We start from the raw sequence: 13123 nt of genomic DNA on the forward strand, positions 1-13123 counted from the left end.
GGAAAGCTTTGCTGGTCCATTATCCTGGGCTAACGGTTTGCTCCTCTTAAAATCTGGAATATGTTGCTGCATTCTCTTCTGGCCTGTAGAGTTTCCTATGAGAGGTCATCTGTGAATCTGATTGAGGTTCCTTTACAGGTCAATTGACTTTTTCACATACACACTTAAGCTTGATTATCATGTATTGTGGCTCATGCCTCGCTGGGTGGGACACAAAGATTAGTTACTCCTCACCATCGTGTTGAGGATTTTCCTGCACACCCCTCCCCCCAAAAAAAATGTGTTCTGCACCTTAAATGTCGACAAATATCTTGTTAGAGTTACAAGCCAGTCTAGATTATCGTAAAATCTGCCAAGATCAGCAAAATTATACTTCAACACAACAAATGGCTAAATACTAAAATGAAATAGACACGAGACAGCTGAATGGTACCTTATAGCCATTTTGAGGTATATAGCCGCCGGTCCTGAATATAAACTAAAATTGAAATGTCAATGAGCTAATCATAGGTTGTGGTTAGGACTTGCTTTTTTTTTTTTTTTTTTTCTTTAGGGCAGGTTTCTAAGCTGTGTCACATATGGGTCTACAGTTCGATAGTAAAGATTGTATTTGGTACCAGGTTTCTTATTTTGCAGTCACTTGTGCCACCCCCTCCAGTGAGTTTCCAGTGTGGGTTCTTGTGTTAGGCTTCTACCATAGTCCTGCTATGATTCCATGCACTGTTGTTTGTACAGTCTTTCTCCCACTTCTGGTTCAAGCAGCTCCCAGTATTAGGAAGACACTGGGTATCCTAAATAACTAAGATGTTGGTGGTGCTAATCTTGCCAGAACCTGCTATCCATTATGTCTGAGGGCTACTCGGACCTATTTTGACCCATAGGATGCCAAATTGAGTATTATTTTCTCTGTGAGAACGAGTGTAATGCACTGAGCTAGAAACAAATTCACTCACTTCCAGCTCCTCACATGCACATTTCACTGTTGTCCCTCCAGTCTCAAAGCCCTTGCCACCCTGTATAAATGGGCACCTGATATGCTACTGGTGGAGTCCTGGATCTGCTGGGCATTAGGTCTTGGGGTACTTGGACCTGTTTGAGGTGGAACCTGTACTGAATTAGAAATGAGCTAGAAATGAGTTCACTCCCAGCTTAGTACATGTGCCATCCCATCCCACAGATTCTTGCTTCCCTACAAAAAATGACACCTGATGCTGCTGTGAGGCGGGGGCGGGGGAGGGGGTAGGAGGTCTGGGATGTGAAATCCAAGCTGTTCCTGCACTGCCTGTTTGAGGTATACTGCTGTCTCTGCTCTATGAACAGGATAGGCAGTTGTTTGCCTGGGTTCACCTTCTAAGCTCCCAGTGAACTCCACTTCCCTCCTGGTTGCTGGTGGAACTTTGGCCATTGGTGGAACTCAGATCACTGCATGCTGACTGCCATTGGGATATTTGGTCACTGAAATGCACACTGTTGTCTCTGCTGGTTTCCTGTGTCCTTTGGTGTCCAATTGCTCCTCTGCTTTCAGCCTGTCTTCTTCTGTTTCTTAGAATGTGTCCTCTGCTTCACCCTGCCTAATGATTCTCTGTTTAAACACATTCTTACCCTATTTCATCATCCTGATTCTCTCTATACCATATTTCTTTATGCAGTCATCAGTTGAGCAACACTTGGGTTGATTCCATCACTTAAAGAATGACAGAATTTAAATGAGCAATGAGATTTTGGACAATTATTTATGTTGCTAACCATAGTTCCTTTATTTTAACATTATTTTTTGTATTCTCAATTTTTATTTATATCCTTAGGTTTGTAAAACTCAAATAATTCCTTACTAATAGTTTATGAGTAATAATATATCTTCATGGTCCTTGAATATATATCGTTCAGATTTGTTGACAAATAAAACGCAATTTGGCCTGTCATAGCACTCTTCATTTGAGTCCTCCCTTTCTTCTGGCATTTCAAAATACAAAGGAGACAATTGGAAACCACCTGGATACTTTGTTGTCTTTTCCATTTTATTTGTGTGTTGACTTGATTTGATTTTTATGCAGTCCATTTTTACAATCAATGTAATACCTTCCTATTTTACCTATAATTGCTCTTTATTATACCCAGGAATGCTTTATTGATTTACAGCATTTTACTTTTGGTTTTTAAGGGGTTCATGCCTCATGCTATTATATCGATGATGCCAAATACTTTACTAAAAATTAACTTTTGATTTCCCTTGGAAATCATTTTATCAGAGACTGCGCTTCCATGACTCTTTAGTATACTTTTTTCCTTTATGTAAGGTCCTACTTAGTAAACCCATATTAACCTTTAGCTGTGATTGTCATTTCTGAGTTTTCAAATGTCCACCTAGAACTACTCATGCAGAGGATCCAGGAGTGTATTGGCCCCAGTTCTGGTCCTCTGGTTTGCTAGTCCTCTTATGGATCTTCAATCCTGTGACGGATTGATGTGTATAGGCTTTCACCTATTTTTAATAGACTAGAAGAGTTTTGTATAAGGCAGCTCTCTCCAGTCCCTTCTTCTCTGTTACTTTCTGTATGGATTATGTAAAAACTCCAACTCCCAGCATGCAACATGTTCACAGATTATCTTGTTCCTAAAGCTGCTTTTCTGCAGCTAAATGATGCCAGAGTGGGAAAAAAAAAATACTTCCCCTTCTCTCCAGTTGACTTTTAAAGTAGCATCACTAACTGGGATATCTGGGGTGGGAGATTTTTGCTGCTGCCTGGGAAAGCATCCTTAAGTCATGGCCCATAGCTGTCTGGGGTTTTAACTGATGCAGACTTTTGCATTTGTGTTCAAGATGGCAAAAAGTGAAAAAAGGGAAATGTGCAGATGAAGATTCCCTTGCTTCCTTCAAGGCCTGCAGATTGTTTTTTATTGCCTCTAATGACATTTTAAAATATACTTTTCCATATTCAGATTTTGTTTTCCTGATTATAGCAATAAATTGGGGATCATATCTGCCTTTTTGTGATTAGATGCACTTTCATTTCATTCTCTTTCTTTACCGGTAGTCTGTCAAATGTGGGGGAGACTTTACCAGGGGCTGCTACCTGGAATTAACTAGTATGATACTCCACAAATAACAGCATCTTTCTTTTATGTTGTAGAATCCTTGAAAATTTTCTGCCAGCAAATATTTTGTGCCTTCTAAATATTCATCACAAGTTGTTATTCAAATGATGCAGGCATTAGTGCTCCAGTGATAGACATTTTAGTAGAAATATCATGTAGATGCTGAGTGATGGTAGCATTCCACTGATTTATAGAAAATTTGTTAAACATAAAGTCTGACTGATCACTACTTACTATCAAGGGTTTTAGATTTAAGGCAGTTGTTATAAACCACTTAATTTTAAAAAATTCCCAAATCAGTTGCCTCTAGGGGCTAGAAAAGTAAAGAACATGCAGGAAGTATGCTGGTTGATCACTCATGACACCAAATCTTTGAGCCGCCATTGTCACATAAACTTACTTTCCCATGTTTGAGATAGAGCTGAGGTAAAAGATATCAACAGATTCGTTCAAAGTTAAGTGAATCTATGTGTCTTAGCCAGAATCAGCCACAGAATTTCTGGGGCTGAATTCAAAATCAAATGCTAGTCTCTTTGTTCAATGATGATTGATGAAGCATTAATTATACATACATACACACATACATATACATTCTTCATATATCACATATACCTTTATAGTATGATACTAGATTTTCTGCCTTTGCCTATACCTATCATGTCTTGATACATTTAAAAAACAGAAAGTAAGATTTGTAACTGTTACTAAGAGACTAACTACTATGACAATTTGGGGGAAAATGGTGGGAAGGGAAATTGGAGGGCAAAAGGAAAAGAGAAGAAAGAGAACCCCTGTGCCTACAAAATTGATCATGGAAAAAAATTTTAATGTAATATCAAAAGAAAAAAGGAATTTCAAGATGGTGACAACAAAGCATGCAGGTAAGTATGTGACTATGTGTGATTATAGAAGCCACACGCCCATGAAACTATCCCTAGCTTTAAATTTTCTTCTGGAATTTATACATCCAAGTAGAAAGAAACCTAAAGACATTCTCAGTATGATGATGGATATGGGTTGAAAATTAATTCCTTTATTTGATACTCACAAGTAAACCTTACTTACAAGATGGCATTTTCATGAAGTTTTAAAAACATTGCATTTATCTGTTTTTCTGGAAGATTTTGTAGAATTATTATGCCTTCACTAGATTTTTTAAAAGATGTATTTATTGTTCTTTAGAGAAGCAGATTTAGAGAGAAAAGTAGAGACATAGAGAGAGAGGTCTTTCAACCACTGCTTCACCCCGTAAATGGCCGCAATGGCAGGAGCTGAGTTGATTCAAAGCCAGAAGTTCGAGCCAGTCTTCTGGGTCTCCCACATGGGTGCAGGGACCCAAAGCTTTGGATCATCTTCTGCGGATTTCCCAGGCCATATGCAGGGGGCTGGATGGGAAGTGGAGAAGCCAGGACACAAACCAGTGCACAGATGACATCCCAACACATGCAAGGTGAAGATTTATTCACTGAGCCAACACAGTGGGCCCAACTTCATCAATTTTTATTATTCTTTCTTGAATTAGTTTTACCACCAGGTAGCTGTAGATTTTCAACACTGAAGTTTAAAACTCTTCCATGAATTTGAGTTCTGAGTTGAATTCCAAGTCAGCATTCCAAAGTGAAAAATTAATTGTCCCAGGAATGAATCTGTTCCTGGAAGTCTGAGGAACACTTAGGTCTCCTGTTGCATCTTACCTATCTAGATCCCTGAATACACCTACCATTTGTTTTTTTCTCTTACTCAAATATAGCTTTTGTATGTTCTTTTCAGACAGTTTTGTACATATCTTGAATTGTTTCCCAAAATCACTTTTCATTTTTAATCTTGAAACTCTTATATTCCTTGCATAAAGTAGTTTGCTTTTTGATAGACTCAAGTTGATTGGTCATCCTTTTCTTTGTTTTCATGTATGCTGTATAACCAGGTGTACTTCTAACATGAATTCTGGTGCGCAATTTACTAAACTCCAGGCAGCTTTTAAAGACACAGTGATTCATACATCAAAAATGCAAGAAATTGAATGTTGAATACAAAGTAAAATGAGAGTTTCTTTTGTGTAAATATATATGTAGGCACTCATATATTAAAGAACATAAAATATTTTCATGATTTAAAATAAAACTTTAAAGCTCTCCTAATTAAAAACTCAACAGCTCAACGTAGTTTGGAGTGGAATAAGATTGCAAACCATTTACAAGAATAATTTGAGTTTTTAGATTTTATGCGCGTTCCTTTAGATACATCCTCAAAAGTGTTGAATAGTTATTAAAGACACAGAAGAAGCAAGCATTTGGCAAGGCAGTTGAGTATGCTTGGATTCAAGTCCTAGCTCCACTTCTGAGTCCAGCTTCTTGTTGACATGTACCCTCAGAGGCAGGAGGGATAGCTCAAGTGATTGCCTCGCCACCACCCCAGTGGGAGACCTGCATCGAATAGCAGGCTCCTGGCTTTGGCCTGGCCCAGCCATGGTCGTTGCAGGCAACTGAGTAGTCACTAGCAGATGGAAGATCTCCTGTCTCTCCCTCTCTCTCCCAAATAAATAATGACTCACAATTTATGAGAATACAACATAATTCTAATATTAATGTTTATATTTTTACACAGAGCTGTAGCTATTCATTCCAGAAAAATAATTCAGAATTACCTCACATACCTTTATAATGTTGAACCAAATTCTTTCAAAGATGATCAACAAAGGTTTCATGTTGGGGAAAGAGAAGAGAAGCAATGAGCAAATAGAGTAATTAACTGAGGAAATGTTAGATTACTGTATGTTACCCATGCACTAGATTCTTAATTTCTAAACAAGAGCCTGTTTTACCTCCTGGTAGCTCCCATGTAACAACTTCTACAGGTACCTGTGCAAAGTTCTTACTTTGCAAGGACTTCATAAGCTGGATCCAAAACTGGATGGAAACAAAAAAATGAGTATTGTAAAAATAGTATCATCAAGTACACCATGTTGATCGTTTACACACCAAATTCAAACTTACACTTTCTTTGTGAAAGTGGAGATACAGTTTTAGGGTTAGTATAAGAGCTAGAAATTATAGAAGTGTTATGAGTAGGCGTGTGAAACTGGGAGGCAAGGGAATGAAATAGGAACTTGGGAGTAAGACACGATTGAGTTTAGTGCCTTGCCCAGGCATTTCTAGCTGTGTAAATCTGAGAAAGTTGCTTCACATTATTCGGACTTCCACATTTACAAATGGTTGTGAATCAGGAGAAATAATTACAAGTGCTTAAAAATCACAAAAAAGTTAGATTATAAATGTAATTGTTAATACTAAAATACTTCCTAGAAGCCATGCATGTGAGTGTATTTGTTCTGCTGGCAATTCCTCAGACACTGAATCCCTGGTTGACAGCAGCAGAACAAATGTAACTTTTTTGTAAGCTTAGTGACGCATAATTTTTTGTAAGCTTAATGTGATTTAATTTTTTTAACTTCCTACAGGTGGAGATTTTCATTTTGCCTCTACGTTTTTACCTATGGAGTTCGGTTCCTGAAAAAGGTAAGCTGTGTCAAATTACTTTATGTACTTCACAGATAATTTAAAACCTATATAAAAGTACTTCAAGAAATCCATGAAAAATCAAATGTAATGATAACCTTATTTAGGTACAAAACATTTTTGAAACTTAGGCATGGTTTTATGGCTATATATTTTCCATGAACTTTTCAAAGAGCCCTCATTTTTCATATTTTTGTATGTGACTAATATTTTAAGGAATAATAATTAATAGGTTTTTTGGGAAGTAATTAGTGAGTTATAGTTCAATTTATTAAATTATTTAATTTTGTCTTTTTTATGATTCATTTTATGATTTGTTGGAAAGTCAGACATACAGAGAGGAAGGTCTCTCGTCCGATAATTCACTCCACAAGCGGCCGCAATGGCCGGAGTTCAGCCCATCTGAAGCCAAGAGCTAGGGGCTTCTTCCGGGTCTCCCACGTGGGTACAGGGTCCTAAGGCTTTGGGTCATCCTCGATTGCTTTCCCAGGCTGCAAGCACGGAGCTGGATGGGAATGGGTCCGCTGGGATTAGAACCAGTGCCCAAGTGGGATCTCGGCGCATACAAGGCAAGGACTTTAGCTGCTAGGCTACTGTGCTGGGCCCTTAATTTTGTCTTTTTAAAATTTTTTATTGGAAAGGCAGATTCACAGAGAGGAGACAAAGATCTTCCATCTGCTGGTTCACTCCCAGATTGGCTGCAACGGCTAGAGCTAAGCCAGGAGCCAGGAGCTTCTTCCAGGTCTCCCATGTGTGGGTGAAGGATCCCAAGGTTTTGGATCATCCTCCACTGTTTTCCCAGGTCATTTGCAGGGAGCTGAATGGAAAGTGGAGCAGCCGGGACAGAAATTGTTGCCCATATGGGATGCTGGCACTTGCACGGCAGGATTAACTGATTGATCCATCACACCAGGCCCTAAATTACAAAATAGTTTAGCTGATTCTAAAAGGTAAATCAATACAAATTTTTCTAATGAAAGATGTTGCTATGTCTCATAGATATTCTACCTGGATATTAAATTTGTATATCAGAAGCTTTAGGATGCCTGTTTGATGCTTTGAAAGAAATTGAAGTTTCCTCATATAATTTAGAAACATTCTTTTTTGCAATGTGTGTTATTACTGTAGCTTTCACCAGTACAACTTATTTTGTATAGTTATTAGGAGACCAACACCATCAGCTGGTGGGAAACTTGGTTGTTTTTTGGATTGTGTTTTCACTGCTGCTTTTTGTTGTTGTTATTGTTCAATCCCATTTAAACTGGGATACCATATGCTGTTAAAATAATTTCTTATAGTGCCATAGTATTTTTTCAGGTTATTTAAATGATTATCGGTATTACTGATAAGTATACCAAATCCAAAAGATCTTAAATGCCCCCAAAATCCAAAAGCTTTCTAAGCTGATTATCAATGTTTAGCTTACATAGTCTATGCAAATATTTGAAAAGCTGAAAACCCCTGAGATCCGGGAACACTCGCCCCGAGGATTTCAGATAAGAAATGCTCAATTTCCTCCTAACAATTTAGGCTGCTCAAATTTGAAAAAAAAGTGAATGATAAACAAAGAGTTATCATCTTGTATTGTTACATATATTAAACCATGGTGATTTGGCATACAGTAGGAAACTATTTTTTAAATACCCTGAAGCATTATCATCCATAACAGTATTACTATTTTCTTTATATATTATAAAAGTGTTCCTAAACTAGCATAGCATGCCTTACTAGCAAATGTTGTTGTAAATATTTACTTGAAAAATTCTAATGTTTTTGTTGTTGTTGTTGGAGTGGCGAGAGCTGGGAGCTCTTTTGTGCCATTTTTCCTGGGACTGCTGGCTATGGTCTCCTTTGTATCTTGCATGCAGGCGAGTGTAGCTGTCTGTCATTAGAAGTGGACACTTGACATTTCACTGATTCAGTCTCTCCCAAAACAAATGGAATGGAAAAAAAATAGTTTTATGTGCTGGCTTTTGTTGCATTGGTGTAAGGCCGTGAAAGGGCTTGTCAATAGAATCTTTAGTTTAAACAGGTTTTCCTTAAAGTTTCTAAGTTTCTGCCAGTTTCCTTACAGCTGCCTCTGGTTATAACAAATGCTTAAAAGGGGCGGGGGAAAGAGAACTGGGTTTTGTTATTCCTGTTGAATAGTTTGTATTGGGGAATTTCTTTAATGACATCTAAATAGCACTTAGTTTTGGATGAGATATATAGCTCAATCTTAGTCACAATGAAAGATGGTAATGTGTGCTAGCATTGATAGGAAGAGCCATCATCTCCAACTCTCGTTTTCGCAGCTGGGGATGGAAGGTAGGTGGATTCTAAAGGTCACACGGTGTTTATTAGAGGCTGAAGCTCATTTTAAGCATGTACTGATGTCTGTTATTTTAGCTGATTCTTTCTCAAACTTGAGCAGTCTTCCCTAACCTCAGCGTAATTTCCAAATTCTTCTTTCTTGGGGTAAGTTTAGCCAACTTTAACAGAGTCATTATTACTGCTTGTAGAATGTAAAGTACTTTAGTAGCAGTTAGGACACTGGTAATGATGCCCTGGTCTTGGTCAGCATTGCTCCAAGCATCTGTACTTCTGATTCAGCTTTCTGCTATTGTACCTGGGAAGGCAGCAGAAATGATTGAAGTGCTTGGGCTCCTGCCTTCTACATGGGAGAGACCAGGATGAAGTTTCTGGTCCTTGGTTTTTGGTCTGGGCTAGTCCTGTTAATAAAGGCAGATGTGATGTGGATGAAAGATCTTTTGCTCCCTTTCCATGTCCGTGTGTGTATCACTCTGCCTTTCAAAGTAATAAAGAAATCATTTTTTAAACGATGCCCAAGTCCCAAATTTCAATAACTGGATTTGGTATGTAGCTCCCACTTCTGACTCCAATTGCCTGATAATGTAGACCCTGTGAGGTAGTGGTCATGATGGCTCAACTGGGTTTCTGCCATCCATGTGAGAGATCTGAGTTGATTCCCTGGCTTCTGGCCTCAGCGGTCCAGCCCCCGCTGTCACGGACATTTGGAAGTGATCAAGGGGTTAGGAGTGTGTGCTCTTCTTCCATCTGCTTCTCAAATTTAAACTGATAGATGAAGCTCTAGGTAGCCTTTTTTTTTTCTTTTTAAGTGTGGATTATTACATGGGCTGCTAGGAAAATCTCTGGACAATTTGTTTGCCTCTGCCTTTAGGTGAAGTGGACCTGATACATCTCATCTTCAGGGATGGATTAAGCAGGTGTCCTTTCTATTCCAGAACAGGGAGGTGGATACTATAAAACATTGCCCTTTTAGACGTGTTAGTAGGAAATATTTAAACAATAAAGCAAAGTAAGGCTGATGAGGAGTCTGCCTCTGTGAATGCTATGCACCTACACAAGTAACTTGGCCCATCAATATGATCGGCAGAAATAGGTACTTTTGTGAATGAACCAGAATTGTTTAAGGTGATTCTAAAGCTTAGTATTTGAAGTCTCTGAATAGACTAGCTTATTTACCTAGGTTCTAAAAGAAAGAGATGCCTTGGTATGGACCCAGGTGTAAAGAATCGAGTAAGTTCCTGCTCACTTACTGTTACTTTTGTTGTTGTTGTTTTTAGAAAGAATGTTCTGTTGTGGAGGATTTTCTGTATTTCTTTTAGTTCTGTGATATAATATATTTTTATAAGTATACAGTATCATAGGAAATCAGTGCAGATACATATGTAACTGAGACTCAGGTAAGCTTTTTTTTTCTTATAATCTACAGGTTACAATAATTTATTACCAACTTCTTTTTGTCCATATGGTACTTCATGAATCTTCATGAATCCACTTTTGCATGTATATAATTAAAGAAGTTATTTCAAGGTATACCTTGACCTGACATATGAATCAATCAGGGCCCCGTAAGGCCACAAAAATCATAGGTGTTATATTAGAATTGACTGTAGTAAGAAGAATCATTATCCAGGGAAACCACCAAGGTTTCACTCAGAGTAATTGATCTGCCTGCTGACTGTTTACTACAGGTCTGTGATGAGACAAAGAGCTTGCACCTGGATGTAACTCAGTTCTCTGCCTCTTTTTGAGAAAATCTTTTAGGGAGAGAAATCAGCCAACGTCCGCAGCGTGCTTGGTATTGTGGTTCATTTATGCTCTGGTGCAAGCTCCTGATATGGATGTGGACCAATGACAAGCATCTCAGGGGCTGGCCGTCATCCATTGGCACTGCCCTGAGGTATCATGGCAGCTGCTGCTAGCCGGAAGATATTCCCATTCAGAGGACGGGGCGTTGCAGGGAAAGGTTAGAGTTGTAGGAACCTAGAAGTTCAATGGAAGAACTGTGGAGCCAAAATTTTGAGAAGGGAACAGTGATCAGCTGGTGTCTTGGAAGGAGCTCAGTGAGGCTGGCCCTAGAAATGTGGGAAAACTGCAAACTGGAACCAGCTGTTCTGCTAGGGTGAAGAAGGGGTGTGACAAGGGGGGAGGTGGGGAACACAAGCAGAAGGGATCAGATTCCATCTTCTCCTGGCAGCCCTCCAGCCTCTCTGGTACTCTCCAGTGGCCCGGCTCAGCAATGCACCAGCTCCTTATGCCAGCAGAAGTCCCAGCTCTGAGGCTGAGAGCAGAATCACAACACTAACTTGACCTTCTATGATGTGTTCTGATAACGTACTGTAATCCATTTTACTGCATTTTTAAACCTGCTGGCTTCCACAATGATGTCAGCTTTATAACTAATGACTGGATGAAAATCTGCAGTTGAAAAGTACTCATTTCTTTATGAATCTGACCTGAACTAAAGCCTAGCTTTTTCTTGTTCGTATGTTGTACTTTTCAAAGGTCAACCAAAAAACGTCAGGCTGTTCCCTTGGTGGCATGCCTCTGGATGTTCCCTTCTGCTTACAGCTTGTAATCTTTCTGAAACAGAAACAGGGTTGTCATCCTTTCACCTATTTTGAGAGTGAAAATAATTTTTCTACTCATTAGAATGTGTATACATTTTAAGTTTTGTGTTTTTTATGCCTTTAAAAAATCTTGAAGAGACTCAAACTGTGTCCCTGAGGAGGCTTGAAATTTAGTTTTCACTATGAAAATGGTTCCTTCAAATAGTCCTTTAAGAAATGCATCAAACCGAACAGCAACATGGAGAAAAGACCTTAAAAGACCAACCTTCTCAAGTTTCTCATGTCAGAAAAGGAGATAAGGTGTCAGAAAGACAAGTGACCTGCCTGAGGCAAAGCTAGAAGCCTGTATGGTGGTTAAATTCTCTAACTTAGTTAATATAAAACCTCGCTTCAAAAACTAACCTTTAAACAGTAATATTTTGTTAGTGGTTAATGTACTCGTGAAGAATTGAAGTTCATATCAGTACAGAAGAACTTCCTCTAAGAGACCAAAATAGAGGAGTCATGCTTCATACTGCCCACTGTGCTTCATGGACTTTACTCTGAACTTTTCATTTTTCTTGCCTTTAAAATGGGAAAGTGGACCCAGTAAGGTAGCCTAGTGGCTAAAGTCCTCACCTTGCGTGCACCAGGATCCCGTATGAGTGCTGTTTCATATCCCAGCTGCTTCACTTCCCATCCAGCTCCCTGCTTATGGCCTGGAAAAACAGTCAAGGATGGTTAAAGCCTTGGGACCCTGCATCCATGTGGGAGACCCAGAAGAGGCTCCTGGCTTTGAATTGACTCAGTTGTGGCCACTTGGGAAGTGAACCAGCAGAGGGAAGATCTTTCTCTCTGTCTCTCATCTCTGTACATTTGACTTTCCAATAATAATAATAATGAAAAGAAGAATCTAAAACACAAATAGGAAAATAATGCCTGCTCCAGCTCTGTGAGTTGTATAAGAAGGAACATCTTGGAAACGTTGAAGTGCTTTGGAAATATCAGGCTGTCAAGTGCTCTAGAGTTTAAGGCACTTACTATTGATCAAGTGGTGGGTTCTGCTGGGAATTGTGAGTGCCTATGTCTGCTGTAACCCATGCCATGAAATTTTAAGCAATGGATTTCTGCTGCCTTGATGGCTGTGATACTTGGAAATAAGTAAGCAAACAGGAACAGGAGTTATCTGGAATAACTGTATGAAGTTCTTCAATGCTATTGCATATTGCATTTCGCTTTCTGCCTTCTACCCACATGTGACTTCATTTCTGATTCTCCTCACACCATTCGCTTGCCCTGTTCTGCGTATCTCCTTGTTGGCTTACAGCTGACAACAGACTTGAGAGCGTCGTGAATCAGTGAGAACATAAGGATGACGTGGCATAGTGAGGGCCCTGAAGAGAGAGCCAGAAGGCTTGGGTGTCAGATCTGATTGTCTCATTAAGCAGCTGTATGGCACTAAACCTGTTTTTAAGCTTTCTAGGATTCATCACTTCATTTCTAAAATCAGTAATGTGGATGGATTGGCATACTACTTTTTAGTTCATAATTCAGTGAAGAATTGAAATAGCAGTAGTTACAATATACTTAGAAAGTAGTATGGTGATACAGAGTAATCCTAAATATATTCACATATTTTGGCCTTTTAAAATGTGT

The 13123-nt window shown here is 39.0% G+C and overlaps 1 protein-coding gene across 1 annotated transcript in view; it reads left to right on the plus strand.

The window, feature by feature from the left end:
• Positions 1-13123, plus strand: part of CERS6 (ceramide synthase 6) — a 296631-nt gene that overhangs the window by 147834 nt on the left and 135674 nt on the right. The window contains exon 4 of the mRNA XM_004577090.2: positions 6554-6611. Within this exon, the coding sequence (XP_004577147.1) occupies positions 6554-6611 (58 nt within the window). The remainder of the gene's footprint in view (positions 1-6553; positions 6612-13123) is intronic.

This window comes from Ochotona princeps, chromosome 5 (genome assembly GCF_030435755.1).
Source record: "Ochotona princeps isolate mOchPri1 chromosome 5, mOchPri1.hap1, whole genome shotgun sequence".
NCBI classification, from domain to species: Eukaryota; Metazoa; Chordata; class Mammalia; order Lagomorpha; family Ochotonidae; genus Ochotona; species Ochotona princeps.